Genomic DNA, 27,661 nt, shown 5'->3' with positions numbered 1-27,661 from the left:
CAGGACTTGTCCAGGGTAATATTGAATAAATATTACAGTGAAAAAAAATCACTTATATTTATTTTACCCCCCTGGGAATCGAACCCGGGACCTCCAGAACGGTAGCCGAGCGTGCTGACCATTAAAAGGCAACTTATAAATCTGGAAAATGTATGGAGATTGCGATAAAATTTAAAGATTACAATTGAAGAACATTGTAGCGGTATTTATAGAAAAATTTTATATTTTATATTTTAGTTATTATACCGACCTGAATGATGTAAGTTTAACTTCTGAAACATGTAGTCTATAATAAAACTCAAGTGGTAAAAAACGAAGTGTTTTCTTTAATTATTGTAGTTATTGGTCATTTTCCATTTCGTTTTTTGGCGATTTTGCGTTCACTAATCGATCAGACAATAATTCATAATTCTGTTATCTTATTGATTAATATATAATTTATTTTCAACTCATTGGATTCCGGTACAGTTGCGTATATAAAGCGACTAATCCCAGTCAGCTTCTTTAGTCGTTGGTGATAATCTATCACATGGTTTTGTCGTTGGCCACAGTCCATCACATAGTTTGATCGTTGGTGACAGTCTATCACATAGTGTGGTCACACTAGAACACAGAAAAATGATAGGTAACATATCGCTCACTCCTTTCAACGACGTCATAAATAAAAAATCGTCAATTTTCAGTTGTGCGTGTTTTTGGAATGCCCAGAAAATGTACTATATCCCAGCAAAAGCGACATATTTTTAACTTAATATTTACCCGCTACAGGGCAGAAAGTGTTGGTTTTGCATTTTGAAGAAAAGGTGTTGTTTAACTATTTTTTAAAATATACCTTAAAAGATCTGTTGCACAGTAAAAATTTCAATAAGTGGCTTGATATTTATTTTTCACACATTTTATTTTATTTTTAAACTTTAAAAACGATCTCCTGAAATCTTGTTTTTTTATTTATGACGTTCTTGAAAGGAGTGAGAGATATTTGATTGAATTTTTTTTATATTAATAATATTTATCCACTATATTTTTTATATTCAAATTATGTCCTAAGAACTGGAGAATCCGTTGGGTACAGATACTAGCTCTCTACCATGCAAGTGTAGTTCCTGACGAATGGACTCGATGGTGTCTCTAGCTGTCCATGGGATTTGGACCATGCGCTTCCAACACCACATTTCGAAACCGTAAACTTTTCTCCTTTCTGCTGCTTTTATACATACTTTTATGAAGCACATATATACTATTTTCTAAAATTTGAAAAGTGTGATCGTCAATCGTGGCCAGAATGATACACAGTGTATCAATTGGTCAGGTAAAACGGCCAATTCCATATACTCATCTTAAAATTAATCTTTGTTGAGATGTCAATAATATCTTGAATTTAAATAAAACTTTTTTAAATTTGTCACCAAGTTGCGTTTGCTTTCCAGGTAAGCTGCTCGTCGTAGTGTCCCTTTTCGGGGCCGCTCGATGTCTCTATGACTGCCCCCGTGGTCATGTGTATGACAGTGCAACCAAGGTACGTGTGCATTATCACATAACCACATTATGACACATTACTCACATTGTTGCATTGTAGCATTCATTATCACACTACCACATTATGGTACATTACTGACATTGTGGTATTACCACATTACGTTACATTACTGACATTGTTGCATTGGGGTATTCATTATCACTTCACCACATTATGATACTTTAATGACATTTTTGCATTGTGGTATTCATTGTCACATCAACACATTACGATACATTACTGACATTGTTGCATTGGGGTATTCATTATGACATCACCACATTACGATACATTACTGACATTGTTGCATTGGGGTATTCATTATCACTTCACCACATTATGATACTTTAATGACATTTTTGCATTGTGGTATTCATTGTCACATCACCACATTACGATACATTACTGACATTGTTGCATTGTGGTATTCATTGTCACATCGCCACATTACGATACATCACTGACATTGTTGCATTGTGCATTGTCACATCGCCACATTACGATACATCACTGACATTGTTGCATTGTGGTATTCATTATCACATATCCACATTATGATTCATTACTGACATTGTTGCATTGCGGTATTCATTATCACATATCCACATTATGATTCATTACTGACATTGTTGCATTGTGATATTCATGGTCACATTACTGACATTCTTACATTTTGGTATTCATAGTCACACAGTGATATTCATAATCATATTCTTAGATTGCTCTCACTGTCGTGGTGATAGTCGACGCATTATAGTGATCGCGTGTTTCAGGTTTGCCGCCAAGATCTGCCCCCCACTGTGCCGACGTGTCCCCCAGACCAGGAGACCGTCATCTACTTCCCTCACGAGACCTTCTGCAGCAAGTTCTACTCCTGCTACCACGGCTACATAGTGGAGAACTCATGTCCACCCAGGACTGAGTTCGACCCAGTTCTTGGAGTAGGTCATTCTGAATTTGTGCATATATTCTAAGTTCTGTCTCATCATTGGACTGTCTAAAAATACCAAGTCAAAAATAAGTTGTGCCTTAACCCTTACTGGTCCAATGTGGAATCTCATTCGAAATGGATTTTTTCCTCTTAGGTCCCATGTCGGATGTTATTCGAAATTTTTTCCATCATTAGTATTATTTATTTAAATTCCAAGCTTACATTTTTGTCACTCGTATCTATTATAACAGTATGTGGAGTAGAGGAAAAAATATTTTTTTCCAATTGGAATGTAACTGTCTACCTAGATTTTTTTTTTAAATTTTGGGGGACCGGAAAGGGTTAAATAAACATTGTATTTACGAGTATAATAACAATAAGTTTTTAAGAAGTTTGCAAGTTTCGTTTAAAATAAACATTGTATTTATCGATACCCATGATAAAATCTTTATAAAATGTTTTCAAAAACCGTTTTCGAGGTATTGTCCTACCAGTTGTGTTAAAATAATCGTCATATAGACCAACTTCGTGTCTCACTTAAAACTGACAGATGTATTTTTGAATATTATTTAAAATCGCTCCAATTTTTCAGGTTTGTGATTGGATTTCCGACACAGGATGTTCTTCTCAGACAACTGCTTTTCCACCGACAACTCCCGTTACTGATTCCCCATCAACTCCTCCTCCTACTACTAATTTACCAACGACGGATTGGCCAACAACTACAGAACTACCAACGACAGATTGGCCAACAACTACAGAATTACCAACGACAAATTGGCCAACAACTACTGATTTACCAACGACGGATTGGCCAACTACTACAGAACTACCAACGACAAATTGGCCAACAACTACAGAACTACCAACGACAGATTGGCCAACTTCTACAGAACTACCAACGACAGATTGGCCAACTACTACAGAACTACCAACGACAGATTGGCCAACAACTACAGAATTACCAACGACAAGTTGGCCAACAACTACTGATTTACCAACGACAAATTGGCCAACTACTACTGAATTACCAACGACGGATTGGCCAACAACTACAGAACTACCAACGACAAATTGGCCAACAACTACAGAACTACCAACGACAGATTGGCCAACAACTACAGAAGTACCAACGACAGATTGGCCAACAACTACTGATTTACCAACGACGGATTGGCCAACTACTACAGAACTACCAACGACGGATTGGCCAACTACTACAGAACTACCAACGACGGATTGGCCTACCACTGTTGTCACAACTGAAGAACCACCCACTATACCGCCTGGTCTTCTGTGCCCTCAAAACTCAAGCGAAATTACAATTATACCAGATCCAAACTCTTGCCAGATATTCTATATTTGCTTCAACGGAGTAGCGACGGTGTATGAGTGTGACGATGGCCAGGAATTTGATCCTGAAACTAATGTAAGAACACACTTCACGCATTTTCATTCATTAAAACTCTCTCAAAATGTGATTTAAAATAATACTTTTAACGATGTCTTTGCAATGTCTTTGCACTGTTCCGTGTCTGTCTGCTATGCTGGTCGGGGTTGTGGGCGTCTGCGTACCGGCCAACGTCGAGTCGGAATCGGATCTAGCTGACTAATTGAACTAAATACTAATCCCTTTAACTGCCTACACCGGGGTGTTACAAACATTCTTCGCCTCTTCCACGTTCATGCATCTCCTCATACATACCCGCCGATTATTACGACTCCTAACCTGACCACTTTCAAGTATTTGGCATACCTGATCGTGCCATGTTTTTCTCGGTCTTCTTCTGCTCTTTTTTCCAATTACATTCGTCTCATAAATTTGTTTTACCGTTCTTTCCTCACTCATTCGTTCTACATGACCAAACCATCTCAACACACCTTTATTAATTTTATCCATAATGCTTGTCTCAGCTCTGCATTCCTTCCTTATTTCACTATATGAACATCTATCATACATTGTTTTGTCGCACATTCTTCTGAGAGATCGCATTTCGACTGCATTCAGTCTACTTTCATCCTTCTTTTTTCATCGTGCCAAGTTTTTCTCGGTCTTCCTCTGCTCCTTTTACCAATTCGAAATCATCTAATTGAATTAATCCGTTTTTTCAGCGCTGTGTACCGATTTCGGACTCTGGGTGTACGGCGTCGCAGCAGACCACGACAGCAGTGCCGACAACTGAACCACCCTATGTTGGACCTTGCAAGCCGAACGACAACCAGGTGACGCTGGTCCCGCACGAGACGGACTGTGACAAGTTCTACGTCTGCTTCATGGGCATGGGGACAGAGTACAAATGCGACGGAGTTGGCCTGGAGTTCGACCCTCAAACTGGTGTAAGTCCAAATCTTTACTATACATAGAATCGCCTCAGACCAAGGCAAAACGATGTAACGATAGAAGTTGGAATGTGTAAAGCTGTGCATACGATGTAACGATAGAAGTTGGAATGTGTAAAGCTGTGCATACGATGTAACGATAGAAGTTGGAATGTGTAAAGCTGTGCATACGATGTAACGATAGAAGTTGGAATGTGTAAAGCTGTGCATACGATGTAACGATAGAAGTTGGAATGTGTAAAGCTGTGCATACGATGTAACGATAGAAGTTGGAATGTGTAAAGCTGTGCATACGATGTAACGATAGAAGTTGGAATGTGTAAAGCTGTGCATACGATGTAACGATAGAAGTTGGAATGTGTAAAGCTGTGCATACGATGTAACGATAGAAGTTGGAATGTGTAAAGCTGTGCATACGATGTAACGATAGAAGTTGGAATGTGTAAAGCTGTGCATACGATGTAACGATAGAAGTTGGAATGTGTAAAGCTGTGCATACGATGTAACGATAGAAGTTGGAATGTGTAAAGCTGTGCATACGATGTAACGATAGAAGTTGGAATGTGTAAAGCTGTGCATACGATGTAACGATAGAAGTTGGAATGTGTAAAGCTGTGCATACGATGTAACGATAGAAGTTGGAATGTGTAAAGCTGTGCATACGATGTAACGATAGAAGTTGGAATGTGTAAAGCTGTGCATACGATGTAACGATAGAAGTTGGAATGTGTAAAGCTGTGCATACGATGTAACGATAGAAGTTGGAATGTGTAAAGCTGTGCATACGATGTAACGATAGAAGTTGGAATGTGTAAAGCTGTGCATACGATGTAACGATAGAAGTTGGAATGTGTAAAGCTGTGCATACGATGTAACGATAGAAGTTGGAATGTGTAAAGCTGTGCATACGATGTAACGATAGAAGTTGGAATGTGTAAAGCTGTGCATACGATGTAACGATAGAAGTTGGAATGTGTAAAGCTGTGCATACGATGTAACGATAGAAGTTGGAATGTGTAAAGCTGTGCATACGATGTAACGATAGAAGTTGGAATGTGTAAAGCTGTGCATACGATGTAACGATAGAAGTTGGAATGTGTAAAGCTGTGCATACGATGTAACGATAGAAGTTGGAATGTGTAAAGCTGTGCATACGATGTAACGATAGAAGTTGGAATGTGTAAAGCTGTGCATACGATGTAACGATAGAAGTTGGAATGTGTAAAGCTGTGCATACGATGTAACGATAGAAGTTGGAATGTGTAAAGCTGTGCATACGATGTAACGATAGAAGTTGGAATGTGTAAAGCTGTGCATACGATGTAACGATAGAAGTTGGAATGGTGTAAAGCTGTGCATACGATGTAACGATAGAAGTTGGAATGTGTAAAGCTGTGCATACGATGTAACGATAGAAGTTGGAATGTGTAAAGCTGTGCATACGATGTAACGATAGAAGTTGGAATGGTGTAAAGCTGTGCATACGATGTAACGATAGAAGTTGGAATGGTGTAAAGCTGTGCATACGATGTAACGATAGAAGTTGGAATGTGTAAAGCTGTGCATACGATGTAACGATAGAAGTTGGAATGTGTAAAGCTGTGCATACGATGTAACGATAGAAGTTGGAATGTGTAAAGCTGTGCATACGATGTAACGATAGAAGTTGGAATGTGTAAAGCTGTGCATACGATGTAACGATAGAAGTTGGAATGGTGTAAAGCTGTGCATACGATGTAACGATAGAAGTTGGAATGTGTAAAGCTGTGCATACGATGTAACGATAGAAGTTGGAATGTGTAAAGCTGTGCATACGATGTAACGATAGAAGTTGGAATGGTGTAAAGCTGTGCATACGATGTAACGATAGAAGTTGGAATGTGTAAAGCTGTGCATACGATGTAACGATAGAAGTTGGAATGTGTAAAGCTGTGCATACGATGTAACGATAGAAGTTGGAATGGTGAAGTAAGGAAATTATGCAAGGCTAGGGTAAGGAATATCCAGCAAACTAAGGAAGGTGTGTTGAGATGGTTTGGACATGTCGCTCACTCTTTTCAAGAACGTCATAAATCAAAAATCGTAATTTTTCAGTTATGCATGTTTTCGCAATGTCCAGAAAATTTACTATATCCCAGAAAAAGAGGCATATTTTCAACTCAATATTTACCCGCTACAGGGCAGAAAAAGTTGTTTTTGTATTTTGAAGAAAAGGTATTGTTTATTTTTTTTAAAAATAATAATAAAACCCTTATCCGCACCCAATGGTGCATAGGGCACTGCGTCATATAAACGCAGTGTTATCTTGATCGTTTACACATGAAGGAAAGGTGATCAGCCCTCCGCTCCAGGTACCAGTCCATTGAATAAATATGACAGTGAAAAAATCACTTATATTTATTTTTCAAATGGAGAAAAAAGTTTTACCTAAAAAGATCTGTTGCACAGAAAGTTCAATAAGTGGCTTGATATATTTTTTTTATACATTGTGTTATATTTTAAACTTTAAAAACGTTTTCCTGAAAAAAACAGTTTTTTTTTTATTTATGACTTTCTTGAAAGGAGTGAGCGATGTGGAACCAATGAGTGAGGAAATGACGGTAAAACAAATTTATGAGGCGAATGTAGTTGGAAAAAGGAGCAGAGGAAGAAAGAACAAATATTGGCATGGTCAGGTATATCACATACTTGAAAGCTGTTAGGTCAGGAGTTGGCATAATCGGCAGGTATATATATGCAAAGATGTATGAACGTGGAAGAAGCGAATACTGTTTGCAAAAGACAGAGTGGTGTGGCGTTCTATTCTCTCCGCCAATGAAAAAACATGGAAGTTTGAGTATTTATAGGGATTATGACTTATCATAAGCTTGATTAAGTGATCACTTCACACATGTTCCAATTCACCAATTTTAACCCATGATTGACAACAGTACTACTTAAATTTTTTAAACTTCTAGATACCATGTATCGATTAAACTCGTAACAGTATGCGCGAGTTCGCAACAGCCATCTATGTTGGGACAAGGAAAGTTTTAATAAAGCAAAGACTCTTTCCATTTGTATGCAAGGTCCAAATCCTGAATTTTGTTCACATACTTGAGAAACGCTTGTGAACTCGATTTTTATATTATCTTAATAATAATAAATAATAAATCCCTTACCGCACCCCAATGGTGCATAGGGCACTGCTTCATATAAACGCAGTGTTATCTCGATAGATTACACATGAAGGAAAGGTGATCAGCCCTCCACTTCAGGTACCAGTCCAGGGTAATGTTGAATAAATATTAGAGTGAAAAAATCACTTTTATTTATTAAACCCCCCTGGGAGTCGAACCCGGGACCTCCAGAACGGCAGCCGAGCATGCTGACCATTACACTACGGAGGCGGACATATATATTATATATTATCTTAGCGTATAATTTAACCAGTTAATTTATTAACAACATTTTGAGTGTGTCCAAATACTTGTTCACAAATCTGAATTATCTCCAATTACAGGAGTTATTTTACATATTATTTTTTTGACATCTCATCAAAGATGAAGAAGAATATCGTAAGAGTATAAAGGATTCGGAACTCACATACTAATTAAAAAGTTTCTGCTCAATAAATAGCTTCTTTTCATCTCACCAATAGATGTCTCTAGTGAAGTTCTAGTGATTCAAGAACAACGTTTTGAAATTGGTTCATATATATATAGAACTTCCAAGAATTTGAGTAGTGTGGTTGTCAATAATGGGTAGAATTGGTGAATGTTACACGTGCGTAAAGTGATCAGCCCATGACGGTCGTCAGCCCAGACTTCCATATTATTCTTCATTTTGGATGAGATGTCATACAGGAGAAAGTGACCAAGTGCATTGTTTTACAAAAACGTGATCATTGACTATTTGCTATCTTACTACCTTAATATTGCCCTGAAAAACATCCCAAAGGATTTTAAACTTGGAAGTATAATATATTGACTTGGTAAAAATGACTAACTGCATTGGTGTTTATTTTCTTGCCAAGCAAAAGTGACTTAAATGGCCCCCCTGAACATTTTACGTTTTGGCAGTTGGTCACTTTCTCCTGTACGACTACGATATCTGTTGATGCCTAATTGTTGATTTTTTTACAGACTTGTGTACCAATATCAGAGAACGGATGTACTGCTGCTCAACAGAAAACTACTACAAAAAACTGGCTTCTTGGAAATTTTTAAAACAAATTATTTATTAATTTATTTTTTATTAATGTATTAAGTAATGGAGGTAGTATTTTATATAAATGATCCAAAACTATTATTATTTTAAATAAGACTGTAATAAAATTTAAAAGCAAAATATTTTTTATTTAATTTGAAGTCTTAATGTGAACCCTTAGACGAATGTCTGTCGAAACAGTCTATGCTTAAACTGACCATTTATTTTTGTCCTCTGTACAATTTTTTAATAATAATAATAAAACCCTTATCCGCACCCCAATGGTGCATAGGGCACTGCGTCATATAAACGCAGTGTTATCTTGATGGTTTACACATGAAGGAAAGGTGATCAGCCCTCCGCTTCAGGTAACCAGTCCAGGGTAATATTGAATAAATATGACTGTGGAAAAATCACTTACATTTATTTTACCCCCCTTGGGAATCGAACCCGGGACCTCCAGAACGGTAGCCGAGCGTGCTGACTATTACACTACGGAGGCGGACGTATAATATTTATATTATCGAAATCCTTTAGTACACAACCATGATACAGGATTTACACACAACGAAGGTTTGATAGTCCCAAGAATTAACAGTAAATATGGGAGTCCAACACTGCAATACATGGTTCCGAACATTTTTAATTTGTCGTCGATGGAGGTTAGAGGTCAAAATAAAATATGGAACAAAGGCAAAATAAAGGAATGGGTAAATGATCAAGAGTTTATTTTATGAAAATTGTAAAATGTTTATATTCTTAATTTTTTCTCTTTTGTGTCTATATTAGGTTAAAATCGTTAAAAACAATAAAGATGAATTAAAAAAGAACTCCACCGACAAGACACACAAGGTGGCTTGGTGGGTCTCTGCAAAAAAATGTTCTAAATATGTTTAAATTGTGATTTAAATAAATGTATACAAATAAATAATTTTTTTTAATTCAAGAAAACAGGTATTTTTCATAGTTTTTATGAAATGTTAAATACAAAAGGTATGTTGATGAAGAAAATAAGAGGAAAAAAATACTAATCTCAATATTATTAATATTTAAAGCATATTATTTTTTGACATCTCATCAAAGATGAAGAAGAATATCTGGGCATTTACGGGGCTGACGACCGTCATAGGCTGATCACTTTACGCACGTGTAACATTCACCAATTCTACCCATTATTGACAACCACACTGCTCAAATTCTTGGAAGTTCATATATATATATATATATGAACCAAATTAGAATCCTTGTTCTTGAATCACTAGAACTTCACTAGAGACATCTATTGGTGAGATGCAAAGAAGCTTTTTACTAAGCAGAAACTCTTATATTAGTATGTGAGGTCCGAATCCTGGATTATAATCACACACATGAGAAGCGCCAGAAAATACCATTTTCATTTTTATCATTGTTTTGAGAAATAAATCATAAATGAAACCCTGAAGAGGGCAACAGGTTGTTGCCGAAACTAGTTGGTTAATAAAAATGTGAGTGGATCATAACACAAAGTGTTTTTATTTCTTAAAATAATAAAGTTTTATAGTTTATTTATTTATTTCAAAACATATTATATACATAAATCATATATACATATAATATTCCCGGTGAGTAATTTGTATTTCTCATTTTGGGACATGGGATTAAGGTTAACAAGACTGGAACACAAATAATAAAGTTACAAAAAAGATTTTTTTGAATAACCAAAACTAATACTAATACATGGCAAAATATAAAAACAATAAACAGGTATAATAAATAGGCACAAGAAGCATATTTAAAAGAAATAAATGAGAAAATATAAAAAAATATAAAATATAAAAAAACATATGGTAAAAAAATGAGAAAATATGACTAATCATTACATACTTATATATCTTTCCATAAAGTACCTTCTCAGATTGGAACCCCGAATGGATGTTATTATATATATCGCTCATTCCTTTCAAGAACGTCATAAATCAAAAATCGTCAATTTTCAGTTGTGCATGTTTTCGGAATGCCCAGAAAATGTACTATATCCCAGCAAAAGAGACATATTTTTAACTTAATATTTACCCGCTACAGGGTAGAAAATGTTGTTTTTGCATTTTGAAGAAAAGGTATTGTTTAATTATTTTTTGAAATGTATTAAATAAGTTTCAAATGGAAAAAAAACCTTCAGGTTTTACCTAAAAAGATCTGTTGCACTGTAAAAAGTTCAATAAGTGGCTTGATATTTATTTTTAATACATTGTGTTTTATTTTCTAACTTTAAAAACGTTCTCCTGAAAAATCAAGTTTTTTTTTATTTATGACGTTCTTGAAAGGAGTGAGCGATATGTCAGGCAGCCGGTTAATTTGGGTATTGGCAATATAATTTAAGGACCTTACTCCAAATTTAGTAGTGTTTATCGGCTCCACATGTATTTTGTTATGTCCTCGTGTATTATGATTTTTTTTTTTGAATTACCTAACGTCCGAGTGACTCTGAAATCTAGCTACGGCTTATGCAACACCGTTTATCATGTCCCTACTCAGGCTTCAACTTAATAAGTTTCATAGCCTATGCCTACTTGTGAGTGGATTTACTCTTTATGTTTAAAGTTACTATAATTTAATGTAATTCATGAGTGAAAATTCTAGGCAAAAACACTCGCTATTATGATTGTGAATTTCTTTGTTAAAAATCGCTCATTGGTCGCTTTGCACATTGTACCTTTGCCACCAGATCTTGAACCCCAACGACGTCAATAATTCTCTGTTTTTGTCACCTCATTATCTAAATCCACATTCCAAGACGCTTAAGCCAGAGTCATCGATCAATTTATAAAAAGATACATAATTCATAAACAGCTTATCTTTGTAATAATATTTTTAAAATCTCCACACTCGAGACAGGCATTGCCGCTTATATAAGCCGAAATTATACAAACTGTGATCGTTAGTTGATAGTCAATAGTGCTAGCTGTGTATTTTCAATATTTTCAATTCAATAGTTTTACATAACGACTGAAAAAATGATAGGTATGTATTGAAGTACCAAATGTACAGCGATTCCCGGTTTTTACGTCCCCGGATTTAACGTTTTCCCGCCAATTGCGCGCAATTCAGTCCCGATATATTTTCGTAAATTTATCGTCCGCCTCCGTAGTGTAACGGTCAGCACGCTCGGCTGCCGTTTTGGAGGTCCCGGGTTCGATTCCCACGGGGGGATCAAATAAATACAAGTGATTTTTTCACTCTTATATTTATTCAATATCACCCTGGACTGGTACGTAAAGCGGAGGGCTGATGCACCTTTCCTTCATGTGTTAACGTTATATATAACACTGCATTTATGTGATGCAGTGCCCTATGCACCATTTGGGATAAGGGTTTGAAGGAGATGAATAAATATTAACCGCATTAACGTTTTTTTCCCGCAATTTACGTCGAAAATATATTTCATTCGATTTTAGACTCTATCTTTAACGCTCATTTTTTTAGACATTATTCGCAATCATCGTTTACAAACAATTTTAATACATTCTTTCTTTTATTTCTTAATTCACTACAATTTTTTTTAAATATTAATTTTAAATATAATATTTATTGTTTCGGCATTCACTTTGTGGTACATAATGAAATTGTAAAAGAAAAATTACTTATTTTATTTCCATTTGAGTTATGTTTATTTTATTTTAACGACTAGTTTGGGAAGCTATGCTTCCACCTTCAGGTCTAAACATAAAGATGAAAAAAGAGCACAGCTCCCGAAACAAGTGTTGTTCTTTTACAATTTGTATTTAAACTGTTTATTCCAACACCAAATTTAAAAAAAAACATGTTAATATCCTGTTACATATTCCCACCATTTAAGTTTTTTTCAGTCTGTTCGTAAATATCCAGACTTACATGTTCTAATCTACATATGTAGAAATGAAAATAAGGTATTTTTTTCTTCGTTTATTTGAAATATAATTTTTTCAGGTCGTTTTATCGTGATAGCCTCCCTTATTGGGTTGGGGAGCAGTCTGCACGTGTGCCCCGGCGGTCACGTGTACGATAGCACTTCTAAGGTACGTGATACACTGTAATATTCACTGTCACATTTTGATATTCATGATTTCATTACGGTGTTACCTTGTGATATTGAATGTTACGTTTTGATATTCGAACTGTTAATTGATCCCTTCAATTCATAATAATAAAAAATCGTGACCTCATTTGACCTAATTGGAGTTATTTTGTATTTCAGGCTTGCCGCCTAGAAGGTCTTCCTCCTACTGTTCCCACGTGTCCCCTAGAGCAGGACACGCCCGTCTACTTCCCTCACGAGACCTACTGCAGCAAGTTCTACACATGTTTCCACGGCAACATCAGAGAGAACGACTGCCCCCCGAGAACTGAGTTCAATCCGACCCTCAGGGTAAGTCGTGACCTCTACTTCCTGACCTATTCTGAGCCTTCTTTAAATTTCCCTTACGGTGCAAGAAGCTTCCGTGTGCACCGGTGATATCGCTCACTCCTTTCAACAACGTCATACTTATATAAAAAAATTACAATTTTCAGTTGTGCATGTTTTCCGAATGCCCAGAAAATGTACTATATCCCAGCAAAAACGACATATTTTAAACTTAATATTTACCCGCTACAGGGCAGAAAGTGTTGTTTTTGCATTTTGAAGAAAATGTATTGTTTAATATATTTTTTTAATATCTTACTTACTTATAACCCGCACCCAATGGTGCATAGGGCACTGCATCGAATTGACGCAGTGTTATCTTGATCATTACTTACTTGTTTAATTATTTTTTTAAATAAACTAATTATTTTTCAAATGGAGAAAAAATATTCAGGTTTTACCTTAAAAAATCTCTTGCACAGTAAAAAGTTCAATATATATATTTTTAATATATTTCATTATGTTAACTTTGAAAACGATCTCCTGAAAAATCTAATTTTTGATATATGACATTGTTGAAAGGAGTGAGCGATATGTATTTTGAACACCATATGAAAATGTGGTTTTAAAACGAGAAAACTGTGAATATTCCCAAATGTTGCTTTTATTGACCATAATTGAAGTTGAAATATAACAATTTTGTAATGTTAGCTCTGGTAAGTATCTGAAAACGAGAAAATAAATATCGCAAGTCGCCGCGATAGGCAGCGTAGCGACACGACCACCGCGTAAGACGATCTACGCACTACTGGCGCAGTAAACACGCCACGACACGCCTTACGTGCAGGCACGTCCACGCACGCACACATTGAAAAACGTTTGTGTATTAGTGATTTTCTCAAAATATCACAGGCTGAGAAATAGTTCCTTAATGTTTTACCCTTTGATTACCAGGACTTTTTAAAATTAACATATTAGAAATACCCTTATTTCAACAAAAATAATTAAATGTTTTGAATATTGAAAGCATTAACTTTGTGGATCATATTGATATATTATTTTGTGAAATAAAAAGACTTTATTTTTTGATCCACTCAAATTTTTATTAACAACCAACTAGTTTCGGCAACAACCTGTTTCCCTCTTCAGGGTTTTATTTATGACTGTCATAAATTAAACCTTGAAGAGGGCAACAGGTTATTTCCCAAACTAGTTGGTTGTTAGTAAAAATGTGAGTGGATCAAAAAACAAAGTCTTTTTATTTCTCAAAATAATATAAAATAATTCAAAATTAAAATGTGTTAGATAATGAATAAACACATTGTATAAACACTCGATATATCTGAGGTGATATGTCATTTATGTTCTAGGTGTGTGATTGGATAACCGATACAGGTTGTTCGTCTCAGACAACTCCCTTCCCCACACCAACCGAGTCTCCTCCAACTCCTCCTCCAACTGAGATAACAACTACAGAGGAACCGATTCCAACGACAGGAGCTCCAACTACCGAAGTGCCAACGACTGAAGCTCCAACCACCGAAGTGCCAACGACTGAAGCTCCAACCACCGAAAAACCCACTGAAGTGCCAACGACTGAAGCTCCGACCACCCAAAAACCCACTGAAGTGCCAACGACTGAAGCTCCAACCACCGAACAACCCACTGAAGTGCCAACGACTGAAGTACCAGCCACTACATCTCCAGCTCCTGGGCCATTTATCTGTCCTCAGAATTCCAGCATCATCACTGTGATACCTGATCCCGAATCTTGCCAGAAGTTCTACATATGCTTCAATGGCGTAGCATCAATTTACGAATGCGACGATGACCAAGAATTCGATCCAATCACCAATGTAAGGAAACCGTTGATATATATATTTGCTAATTGTTGAAAATTTGGTCTATAATCCATCTTTGCGTTTCAGCACTGTGTTCCAATATCCGACAGTGGTTGCACCGCTTCTAAACCAACAACAACGCCGATGCCCACGACGACTTCCGCACCAACAACCAAGCCGCCCCACACTGGTCCATGCAAGCCCGATGACAACCAGGTCACCATGGTTCCTCATGAGACTGACTGCAACAAGTTCTACGTGTGTTTCATGGGAGTTGGAACAGAGTTCAACTGTGGCTTCGGAAATGGGATGGAGTTCGATCCAAACACTGGCGTAAGTTTTTATTTTGCTTTTAACTAACTAACCTTCTTCTTCTTCTTCGTTTTGTAGATCCTAGGGATCTGTTTGTGCCTCCGCATGTCGCTCTTGGGATGTTGACTCCCAGCTGTCTTTCCATCTTTTCGGAGGTCTGCCTGGGGGTCTGCGTCCTTCAGGGTTGCCCTGGAGAGCGATACCTGGAAGTCTGTCCTCTGACATTCTGTTTATATGTTCCTTCCAGTATCGACTTCGTTGTCGTCCCCACTTCACGATAGCCTCCGTCTTACACATGCTCCGGATGTCGGTATTTCTTACTCGGTCTCGCAATGTGTTTCCGGTTATGGATCGGAGAGTCTTCATCTCGGAGGTTCCAAGTCGAGATTTTGTTCTAGAAGTATCTGCTCTTGCCTCAATCCCATAAGTGGCTATTGGTCGAACACATGTTTTGTATATTTTCACTTTACTTTCTATTCTCATGTGTTTGTTCCTCCACACCGAGATTCTGAGGTATCCGGATATAACTGCAGCCTTGTTTATTTGATTCTGAGTCTCACCATATAAATCATCGTAGTTACTGATGTCAACTCCGAGATACTAGAATTTCATCACCTGTTCAACGGTTCTGTTGTTTACAACTAATTTGCATCTAACTGGACTAACTAACCATGATGGGGAAAATAGAAGGACTGTGAAGAGCTGGAAAGCGAACACCGTGGCTTCATCAGGAAGAGAGGAATGAAGGAGTTTTTGGCCATAGTGATCGCCAACGCAGGGGGGACCTGACAAGGTACACGTAGAAGAAGAAGAACTAACTAACCATCACGCCGCTTCCCCGTAGGGGTAGGTAGAGAGGATAGAACGCCACCACACTCTTCTGTCTTGATATACACTCCTAGCTTCCATCAAGTCCATACATTAGTCGTGAATGCCCACAGATTACGTAGAATTGTGACACCACCAGATTTAAGGTTTCAAGAATTAATGCAATATAACTAACTAACTAACTAACCATCACGCCGCTTCCACACAGGGGTAGGCAGAGAGAATCGAACGCCACACCACTCTGTCTTTGCAAACATTCTTCGCCTCTTCTACATTCATGCACCTCCTCATACATACCCACGATTATTACGACTCCTGACCCGGCCGCTTTCAAGTATTTGACATACCTGATTGTGCCAGGTTTTCCTCGGTGCAATATTGATGTTCAATAATGCAATATTGATGTTCAATAATGCAATATTGATGTTCAATAATGGGCAGAATGGTGAACGTTACGCGAGTGTATAAAGTGATCGCTTAAGCCAGCCAAATGATAGGTCTTAAGCCCTGGGATGCTCGGACTTGCATCTTCTTTCATGTAAAGAGGAACGACAATTCTTTCATATCAAGTTAAGACACATAAATAAATCATTCTCTTTTATTTTTTTCTTCATATTTTACATGAATTTCATATAAATCCTTTCCTTTCAGCTCTAATTCTTTTTAAATTTGATTTCAGAGATGTGAACCGATTTCAGATTCTGGATGTACAGCCTCTCAACAGACCACAACGGTAATATTTTTTTTTATAAATTGTTTTTATTAAATTATTTAGTAAATAGAAGCTAGATTCTCCCCAAAGTTACATCAAAATATCAACTATCATGATCCATCAAACTTTTGAAGATCTGATCTGAGTTCAATTCCCTAGAGGATCAAAATTAATATCTGTGATTTATTTATTTATTTTTATTTATTGAACGGCTAATGCCTTTAACATAATACATATATACAGTATCTAATATAAAAATACACTAATGAATATACTAATAGAGAAACAAAAAGTCTTAAACATAAAATAATAATAAAATAACAAATAGTAAGCACTGGTCAATACACGTCTCCTTCGCACACCATCAGCATGCAGCGAGAGAGAGTGAAACACAACGTTTAAATGTATCCATTATAACATGGAGGAGAAATGCTGAGAAAGTACAGACTTCAGGGTGGATAACAATATATTAAATAAATCTATACTTTCAAAAGCATTGGCTAACATGTGAAGCCGCAGAACATGGCATAGTTTGCATTATGTACAAATACTGCGAATACAGATTTTTGCCTAGTACCTCTTGGACGCACGCTAAGCTTTATTTGATTTAGATTAGATTCAGGGCTGTCCAAAAAATTGTTAAGAATGTTATATAACAGGACCAAATCAGTAATTACCCTTCTATCACTTAGATTTATTAATTTTAGCCGCTTCATTATGCAATTATAATCTAACTCAACAATGGGTATATTTAGTTAAAAATGAATGTATCTAAGGAAGTTGTGTTACACTCTCCGTCAGCCCCGTAAATGTCCAGACTTCCATATTCTTCTTCATCTTTGATGAGATGTCAAAAAAATAATATGAAAAAATATTTAGTTTGAAGTACCTAATAAACAAAATCATAGACAATACAGATGTTGTGATACTTCAATTACCGAATTGCTTCAAGGCTAGAATAACATAATACAATATTTCCTATAGACAACCAAGGTCTAGGCTGACTTTTTCACATACACATACAAAAAGAGCTGTGTTCGTTGATACATATTATTGTATCGTGTCACAAGGTGCTAAGAAGAAGATGTAGTATTTCTACATAATGCTAACATTTGTTTGTTTGAATTTCAGACTACAACTACTACCCAGCTCCCGGAGACAACTACAGAGTTGATAACTGAGCCACCAACTGAGCCTCCAACTGAGCCTCCAACTGAGCCTCCAACGGAGCCTCCAACTGAGCCTCCAACTGAGCCACCAACTGAGCCTCCAACTGAGCCGCCGACTTTGCCAACAACTCCACCCACTCAGGCACCACCAACAACCCCGAAACCAAGCAGATGCCCTCAAAACTCAACATCTATAGCCATCATTCCTCATGAGGACGACTGCCAGAAGTTCTTCGTGTGCTTCGGAGGCGTTGCTGTCGAGTACAATTGCGATGAGGAATACGAGTTCGACCCGGATACCAAGGTGAGACATCACATCTTCAGTTTTTTTGTAGGGATAACAATTTCCCAGCAATCAAATATGAGGAGACGCGTGAACGTGGAAGAGGCGAGGAATGTTTGCAAAGACAGAGTGGTGTGGCGCTCTATTCTCTCTGCCTACCACGGCATAATGGTTAGTTAGTTAGTTAAAGTTAGTATCAAAATTTCTAAATCCTTCTTAACCTTCTAACTCAGTCCTTGTATAAAACCATTCTCTCAAGTTACCAAGCCAGGAAATACGCCTTCTTCCTATGCTGCGTTCTTCTGCACGTTGCATTGTAATATATATATAATACCCATTACCCGCTAATTCTCTCTCCTCATACAACGGCCCGAGTACTCCACGCTGAAGGTTGGCAATCATCGTGTCAGTCTGCAGCCGCTCTTTGAGCGCCCCAGTGCTGCAGCGGAGCCAGGATATACGCGGAGTTGCCGAACCAAGATATAAGCTTTCTTTCTATGCTGCGTTTATCTTCCACGCCGCCTTGTAATATAATACCTATTGCTCGCTAATTTCTCACCCCTCATACAACGTCGTAAATACTCTACGCTGAAGGTTGGCAATCATGGTGCTGCAGCGGAGCCACTCTCGAGTTGCCAAACCAGGATATCCGCCTGTTGCCTATGCTACGTTCACCTTCCACTCTTCCTTGTAATATAACACATATTACTTCTTAATTCTCTCCTTCTTCTGTGCGTGTCACGTCAGGTCCTTCCGACGTCAGACGTCTTTTGAGAGTAATTGTCCTTGTCTCTCCAGCTCTAGACAGTCCTGCTCCCCGCCCAGTCTGGTATATCCCGGAGCCAGGAGATCTGCCTCCTGCCCACACCTCGTGGACCCTCCACTAGGTGCAATAGCTCGTACTAGTCTCCTCTCAGCACATGCTCCAGATAGGACACCTGCCGGACCTTGATACCAGTCACCAACTGTCTCCCTGCTCTTGCTCTTTGGAGCACATTAGCGTTGCTGACCATATCGGTCCATGGAATATGATGCAGTCACATTTGGAATGCCTCTAGTCGGTTCATAGTGCTGACTTTCAGAGTCCATGATTCAGCTCCGTATAGATGTACTGACCAGATATAACATCTAACAATTCACTGCCGAAGCTTTAAATTGAGGCTGTCATTACAGAATACATTTCTCAACATATTAAAATGTATTTTTTGAAATCTCATCAAAGATGAGAAAGAATATGGAAGTCTGGGCATTTACGGGGCTGACGACCGTCATAGGCTGGTTTAAGTGATCACTTTACACACGTGTAACATTCAAAAATTCTACCCATGTTACACGTGTACACACGTGTGTCCAAGAATTTGAGTAGTATGGTTGTCAACAGTGGGTAGAATTGGTGAATGTCATACGTGTGTAAAGTGATCATTTAAACCAGCCTATGACGGTCGTCAGCCCCATAAATGCCCAGACTTCCATATTATTCTTCATCATTGATGAGTTGTCAAAAATAATATGAAAATAACTCCTGTAATTAAAGATAATCCAGATTTTGTGAACAAGTATTTGGACACACTCAAAATGTTGGTTTTGAAATGTAGCCACATTTGGAATGGCTCTAATCTCTTCGTAGAATAATTATTTGTTTTTATTTATTTATTTATTTACTGAACGGCTGAAGCCTCTAAGATTATACATATAATACATATATACAGTATCTAATATAAAAAAAAATACAGTAATGAATACACTAATAGAGAAACAAAAAGTCTTGTAACAAATAGTCGTATAACATAAAATCATAATAAAATAACAAGTAGTAAGCACTGGTCAACACACGTCTCCTTCACACACTATCAGCGAGCAGCGAGAGAGAGTGAAACACAACGTTTACATTTATCCATTATAAAATGGAGAAGAAATGCTGAGAAACTACAGATTTCATTTTACACAATATATTAAATAAATCTATACTTTCAAAAGCATTGGCTAACATGTGAAGCCGCGGAATCGGAGAGAACATGGCATAGTTTGCATTATACACAAATACTGCGAATACAGATTTTTGCCTAGTACCTCTTTGGCGCACGCTAAGCTATATTTGATTTATTTTATGCAGGTATGCGTGCCGATCTCCTCGACCGGATGCACTGCCTCCAAGACTACGACGGCAGCTCCGACCACCACCACGACCGAAGCAGCACCATCTGGACCCTGCAAGCCTAACGACAACGCCATCACCTCGGTGCCCCACGAGACAGATTGCCACAAGTTCTATATCTGCTTCATGGGCATCCCCACCGAGTACTCTTGTGACCAAAACGACGAGCTGGAGTTCGACCCCATCCTTCAGGTGAGATTCACTAACCATTAGACCAGGGGCAGCAGTTTGTCAAGTGAGAAGAACCAAATTGTCATGGGAACATGATAATAGTGGAACCAGAGAGTCACATATATCGCTCACTCCTTTCAACAACGTCATGTATCAAAAATCGACAATTTTCAGTTGTGCATGTTCCGAATGCCCAGAAAATGTACTATATCCCAGCAAAAGCGGCACATTTTAAACTTAAGAAAGTGTTGTTTTTGCATTTTGAAGAAAAGGTATTGTTTAATTATTTTTTAAAATATTGTTTAATTATTTTGTCCGCCTCCGTAGTGTAATGGTCAGCACGCTCGGCTACCGTTCTGGAGGTCCCGGGTTCGATACCCATAGGGGGGTCTAATTAATATAAGTGATATTTTCACTCTAATATTTATTCAGTATTACCCTAGACTGGTACCTGAAGCGGAGGGCTGATCACCTTTTCTTCGTGTATTAACGATCAAGATAACACTGCGTTTTGTGCCGGCCAGAATGTTACGGTCAATGGAGAGCGCTACAGAACCGTGATAACTGACTTTCTTATTACCTCAGTCGAATGGTACCGATGTGACAGAGCCCTGGTTTCTACAAGATGGCGCAACATGCCACGCGGTGTGTGCCACCATTAATTTACTGCTGGAAATTTGAAGCTGAACCTCTAAAAAAAACAAAATATTGTTTTAAATATATTTTTTTAATTAATATTTATTTAATTTTCTTTCAGATGTGTGTCCCTGCAGCTGAATCAGGCTGTACTCTTGGACAGATGGTTTTTAAATTCTATTTATTTTGAAGAAAAAAAACTTTACACACATATCACATCCAGATTCCCCCACATTGCACTCCACGGCCAACCCCAAGGTACACGACTGCCGGGCAGACCACCAAAGAGATGGATTGATAACGGAAAATCGACATTGCAGCCTCCTGCGATGTCGATCCATGTTTAAAACAGCCTACAAGACCTACAAGAAGAAGAAAAAGACATATCACAACAAATCACTTCCCATCAAACACACAAATTACCATATGGAAACATACATAGAACCACAAGATTAAAAACACACCAAACAAATAAAATCAAACATATACTAAGTCAAGTCATTAAATGATCAAACTATGTATAAGAGAGCTATGGATGTGGTTAGATTTGAAATACAAGTATATCCTGTTGTTTTGAAATGTATGTGTAAAATGAAAAATAAAAATAATAAAAAAACATAAAAAAGTGTATATATAAAACGTGCTAACAATAACCATGACGCAGCTTCCGCGAAGAGGTAGGCAAAAAGAATAGAACGCCACACCACTCTGACTTTGCAAACAATCTGTGCATCTCTTCATACATACCAGCCGATTATTCCGACTCTTGATCTGACAACTTTAAGTATGACATACTTGATCATGCCAAGTTTTCCTCAGTCTTTCTCTGGTTCTATTTCTATCTGTTTACATTCGCCTTATATCTTCTTTTAATCGTTCCTTCCACACTCATTGGTTCCACATGCCCAAACCATCTCGACACACCTTCCTTAGTTTGCTGGATAATGCTCATCTCAGCCTTGCACCCTTTCCTTATATCACCATTGGAACATCTACCATACATGGTCTTGCCGCACTGAGAGATGGCATCCCGACTGCATCCAGTCTACTCTCATCCTTCCCAAACCATCCCAACCCGCCTTCCTTAGTTTGCTGGATAGTGCTCATCTCAGCCTTGCACCCTTTCCTTATATCACCATTGGAACATCTACCATACATGGTCTTGCCGCACTGAGAGATGGCATCCCGACTGCATCCAGTCTACTCTCATCCTTCCCAAACCATCCCAAGCCGCCTTCCTTAGTTTGCTGGATAGTGCTCATCTCAGCCTTGCACCCTTTCCTTATATCACCATTGGAACATCTACCATACATGGTCTTGCCGCACTGAGAGATGGCATCCCGACTGCATCCAGTCTACTCTCATCCTTCCCAAACCACCCCAACCCGCCTTCCCCTTAGTTTGCTGGATAGTGCTCATCTCAGCCTTGCACCCTTTCCTTATATCACCATTGGAACATCTACCATACATGGTCTTGCCGCACTGAGAGATGGCATCCCGACTGCATCCAGTCTACTCTCATCCTTCCCAAACTATCCCAAGCCGCCTTCCTTAGTTTGCTGGATAGTGCTCATCTCAGCCTTGCACCCTTTCCTTATATCACCATTGGAACATCTACCATACATGGTCTTGCCGCACTGAGAGATGGCATCCCGACTGCATCCAGTCTACTCTCATCCTTCCCAAACCATCCCAAGCCGCCTTCTTTAGTTTGCTGGATAGTGCTCATCTCAGCCTTGCACCCTTTCCTTATATCACCATTGGTACATCTACCATACATGGTCTTGCCGCACTGAGAGATGGCATCCCGACTGCATCCAGTCTACTCTCATCCTTCCCTAACCAACCCAAGCCGCCTTCCTTAGTTTGCTGGATAGTGCTCATCTCAGCCTTGCACCCTTTCCTTATATCACCATTGGAACATCTACCATACATAGTCTTGCCGCACTGAGAGATGGCATCCCGACTGCATCCAGTCTACTCTCATCCTTCCCAAACCATCCCAAGCCGCCTTCCTTAGTTTGCTGGATAGTGCTCATCTCAGCCTTGCACCCTTTCCTTATATCACCATTGGAACATCTACCATACATAGTCTTGCCGCACTGAGAGATGGCATCCCGACTGCATCCAGTCTACTCTCATCCTTCCCAAACCATCCCAAGCCGCCTTCCTTAGTTTGCTGGATAGTGCTCATCTCAGCCTTGCACCCTTTCCTTATATCACCATTGGAACATCTACCATACATAGTCTTGCCGCACTGAGAGATGGCATCCCGACTGCATCCAGTCTACTCTCATCCTTCCCAAACCATCCCAAGCCGCCTTCCTTAGTTTGCTGGATAGTGCTCATCTCAGCCTTGCACCCTTTCCTTATATCACCATTGGAACATCTACCATACATAGTCTTGCCGCACTGAGAGATGGCATCCCGACTGCATCCAGTCTACTCTCATCCTTCCCAAACCATCCCAAGCCGCCTTCCTTAGTTTGCTGGATAGTGCTCATCTCAGCCTTGCACCCTTTCCTTATATCACCATTGGAACATCTACCATACATAGTCTTGCCGCACTGAGATATGGCATCCGACTGCATCCAGTCTACTCTCATTCTTCCCAAACCATCCCAAGCCGCCTTCCTTAGTTTGCTGGATAGTACTCATCTCAGCCTTGCACCATTTCCTTATATCACTATTCCAACATCTATCATACATATACTGATCCCATTCCGACTGCATTCAGTCTACTTTCATCCTTCGTTTGCCAACTCCATGATTCACTTCCATACATTAGGGTTGACCCCAGGACTCCGTCGTGTAAAACCAGTTTATATACATATCGTAGTCGTACAGGAGAAAGTGACCAAGTGCATTGTTTTATAAAAACGTGATCATTGACTATTTGATATCTTACTAGCTTAATATTGCCCTGAAAACATCCCAAAGGATTTTAAAACTTGGAAGTATAATATATTGACTTGGTAAAAATGACTTACTGCATTGATGTTTATTTTGTTGCCAAGCAAAAGTGACTTAAATGGCCCTCCTGAACATTTTACAATTTGGTAGTTGGTCACTTTCTCCTGTACGACTACGATATATATGTTTAAATACTTTTTGTGAATTAAAAAAAAACAGAACCAAAATAAATTTTATGCATTCAATATTTTCATTTCATTTCTAAAACCGACATCACACATGAAAATCCTTTTTGGTTTTATTACCCATTGTGCAATTGAATCTGATATCTAGCTACGGCTAATGCAACACCGCATATCATGGCCTTACTTAGGCTCTAAGCTTATAGTCTAATCTTTTAACAGGCTGAAGTTTTATATTATTTATTTTAACAGTTGGTAGAATTCCATTTTAATTTTTAGGGATATGTATCCAAAATTGAACAATGTTATTGGTTTTAATTCTACTTTTATTTACATATAAGAATGTGATAATATGTGACGCGTTTCCTCTTATTAGAGTGATTGTTATAAACTCTCACGAGTGTTTGATAATGTCTTAATAAGACGAAACGCGTCACATATTGTCATATACATATCGCTCACTCCTTTCAAGAACGTCATAAATCAAAAATCATCAATTTTCTGTTGTGCATGTTTTCGGAATGCCCAGAAAATGTACTATATCCCAGCAAAAGCAGCATATTTTTAACATAATATTTACCCGCTACAGGGCAGAAAATGTTGTTTTTGCATTTTGAAGAAAAGGTATTGTTTAATTATTTTTTTAAATATACTCAATATTTTTCAAATGGAGGAAAAACCTTCAGGTTTTACCTAAAAAGATCTGTTGCACAGTTAAAAGTTCAATAAGTGGCTTGATATTTATTTTTACTAAATTGTGTTATATTTTTAAACTTTAAAAAAGTTCTAAAATCAACTTTTTTGATTTGTGACGTTCTTGAAAGGAGTGAGCGATATGTATAAGTAGAATTCAATTCAATAACCTTGTTTGATTTTGGATATATTACCCAATTTTTTTTTGTTTTATTGATTTAATCTTTATGTTTAAAGTTACTATAATTTTTTAATATGATTTTAATTTATCAATGATCTAAGGGAAAAGTGACCGAATCTAAAATCTAGCTACTGCTTATGGCCAAAAGACAACCTCATTTATACCATAGTTAAAGAATAAATCTAATTCACCACTAGTGGCCATTCGGATACCTAATGTGGACCATAACGGTACATTCACGTTCAAATGGATGATTCTAATGCACCGCTAGTGGCCATTCGGATACCTAATGTGGACCATAACGGTACATTCATATTCAAATGGATGATTCTAATGCACCGCTAGTGGCCATTCGGATACCTAATGTGGACCATAACGGTACATTCATATTCAAATGGATGATTCTAATGCACCACTAGAGGCCTTTTGGATACCTAATGTACCATAACGGTACATTCACGTTCCAATGGATGATTCTAATGCACCACTAGTGGCCATTTGGATACCTAATGTACCATAACGGTACATTCACGTTCCAATGGATGATTCTAATGCATCACTAGTGGCCATTTGGATACCTAATGTGGACCATAATGGTACATTTACATTCGAAAGGATGATTCTAATGCTTTACTAGTGGCCATTCAGGTACCCAAATGTGGACCATAACGGTACATTCACTTTCAAAAAGATGATTCTAATGGACCACTTCTTTCCACCAATGTGGACCATAATGACACAAATACCTTCAGAAGGGTCATTCATATGCACCACTAGTGGCCATTTATATAAATCATCTGTTTCATATCGATATTCTGAAGTTTTGGGCTGCCAGTATGTTGGGATGTTGTGAAGCTGTGTTTTGAGATCTAAGACTTTGGTATGTTGGGTTTTTTGAGCATTAGGATATTAATGTGTTGGGTTATTGATGTATTGGGTTCATGATTGCTTGGTTTTCGACACAGCTTACGATTTGGCGACAGTTATTAGTTTGGTGCAGTTTCCTTTACTGCACACGTTGAAAAGGGGAAATATCGATATTACTGGTATAAACAGCACCATTGGAGAATACAGATATTTACAACATTTTGAGTGTGTCCAAATACTTGTTCACAAAATCTGGATTATCTCCAATTACAGGAGTTACTTTCATATTATTTTTGACATCTCATCAAAGATGAAGAAGAATATGGAAGTCTGGGCGTTTACGGGGCTTACGACCGTCATAGGCTGGTTTAAGTGATCACCTTACACACGTGTAACATTCACCAATTCTACCCATTATTGACAACCACACTACTCAAATTCTTGGAAGTTCTATATATATGAACCAATTTAGAAACCTTGTTCATGAATCACTAGAACTTCACTAGAGACATCTATTGGTGAGATGTAAAGAAGCTTTTTATTAAGCAGAAACTCTTATATTAGTATGTGAGTAATAAAAAATATATAATAAGAAAAATAATATGAAAGTAACTCCTGTAATTGGAGATAATCCAGATTTTGTGAACAAGTATTTGGACACACTCAAAATGTTGTAAATAAATTATCTGGTCAAATTATAAGCTTAATAAAAAAAATGAAAATGGTATTTTCTGGCGTTTCTCATGTGTGTGATTATAATTCAGGATTCGGATCTCACATACTAATATAAGAGTTTCTGCTTAGTAAAAAGCTTCTTTACATCTCACCAATAGATGTCTCTAGTGAAGTTCTAGTGATTTAAGAACAAGGTTTCTAAATTGGTTTATATATACAGAACTTCCAAGAATTTGAGTAGTATGGTTGTCAATAATGGGTAGAATTGGTGAATGTTACACGTGTGTAAGGTGATCACTTAAACCAGCCTATGACGGTCGTAAGCCCCGTAAATGCCCAGACTTCCATATTCTTCTTCATCTTTGATGAGATGTCAAAAATAATACAGATATTAGCTAAAATATAGCTGAACGATGCCTTGTACTGTTTTTTATTGATACGTAAATTGGATATGTAATACATTCTACGTCATTGGTTCATTAAGTTGTATCTGAAAAAACGATTAATCAAAAGAAATCTAATCTTACACAAAGATTAAATTTGTGAAATACTTATAAATGCACTCTCTTCACGTCTAAGTACTGACATTATATTTAAATAGCATATAAGTGGTATTAAGAAGGATATTAGAACAGCTATAATGTTTCCTGGATTTAATCGTAAGTTAAAATTCAATTTATTTAAACTTCTTTCTTGAAAAGCAAATAT

General features: G+C 37.7%; 2 protein-coding genes across 2 annotated transcripts in view; both read left to right on the top strand.

Moving 5' to 3' along the window:
• The window catches only part of LOC148305875 (uncharacterized), a 7,737-nt gene extending 2,926 nt beyond the window's left edge, over nucleotides 1-4,811 (top strand). The window contains exons 2-5 of the mRNA XM_088265951.1: nucleotides 1,428-1,516; nucleotides 2,290-2,457; nucleotides 3,040-3,876; nucleotides 4,560-4,811. Of these exons, the coding sequence (XP_088122077.1) occupies nucleotides 1,428-1,516; nucleotides 2,290-2,457; nucleotides 3,040-3,876; nucleotides 4,560-4,811 (1,346 nt within the window). The remainder of the gene's footprint in view (nucleotides 1-1,427; nucleotides 1,517-2,289; nucleotides 2,458-3,039; nucleotides 3,877-4,559) is intronic.
• Nucleotides 4,812-11,968: 7,157 nt separating this feature from the next.
• LOC148305874 (uncharacterized) overlaps nucleotides 11,969-27,661 on the top strand; it is a 29,385-nt gene continuing 13,692 nt past the window's right edge. The window contains exons 1-7 of the mRNA XM_088265950.1: nucleotides 11,969-11,975; nucleotides 12,921-13,009; nucleotides 13,189-13,359; nucleotides 14,706-15,191; nucleotides 15,264-15,509; nucleotides 18,283-18,501; nucleotides 20,594-20,827. Of these exons, the coding sequence (XP_088122076.1) occupies nucleotides 11,969-11,975; nucleotides 12,921-13,009; nucleotides 13,189-13,359; nucleotides 14,706-15,191; nucleotides 15,264-15,509; nucleotides 18,283-18,501; nucleotides 20,594-20,827 (1,452 nt within the window). The remainder of the gene's footprint in view (nucleotides 11,976-12,920; nucleotides 13,010-13,188; nucleotides 13,360-14,705; nucleotides 15,192-15,263; nucleotides 15,510-18,282; nucleotides 18,502-20,593; nucleotides 20,828-27,661) is intronic.

This window comes from Brachycentrus maculatus, unplaced genomic scaffold, assembly GCF_059751285.1.
Source record: "Brachycentrus maculatus isolate JH-2025_06_01 unplaced genomic scaffold, ASM5975128v1 h1tg000259l, whole genome shotgun sequence".
In the NCBI taxonomy this organism is placed as follows: Eukaryota; Metazoa; Arthropoda; class Insecta; order Trichoptera; family Brachycentridae; genus Brachycentrus; species Brachycentrus maculatus.
Note: the sequence above shows the minus strand (reverse complement) of the source record. Positions and strands in the feature narration are given on the sequence as shown.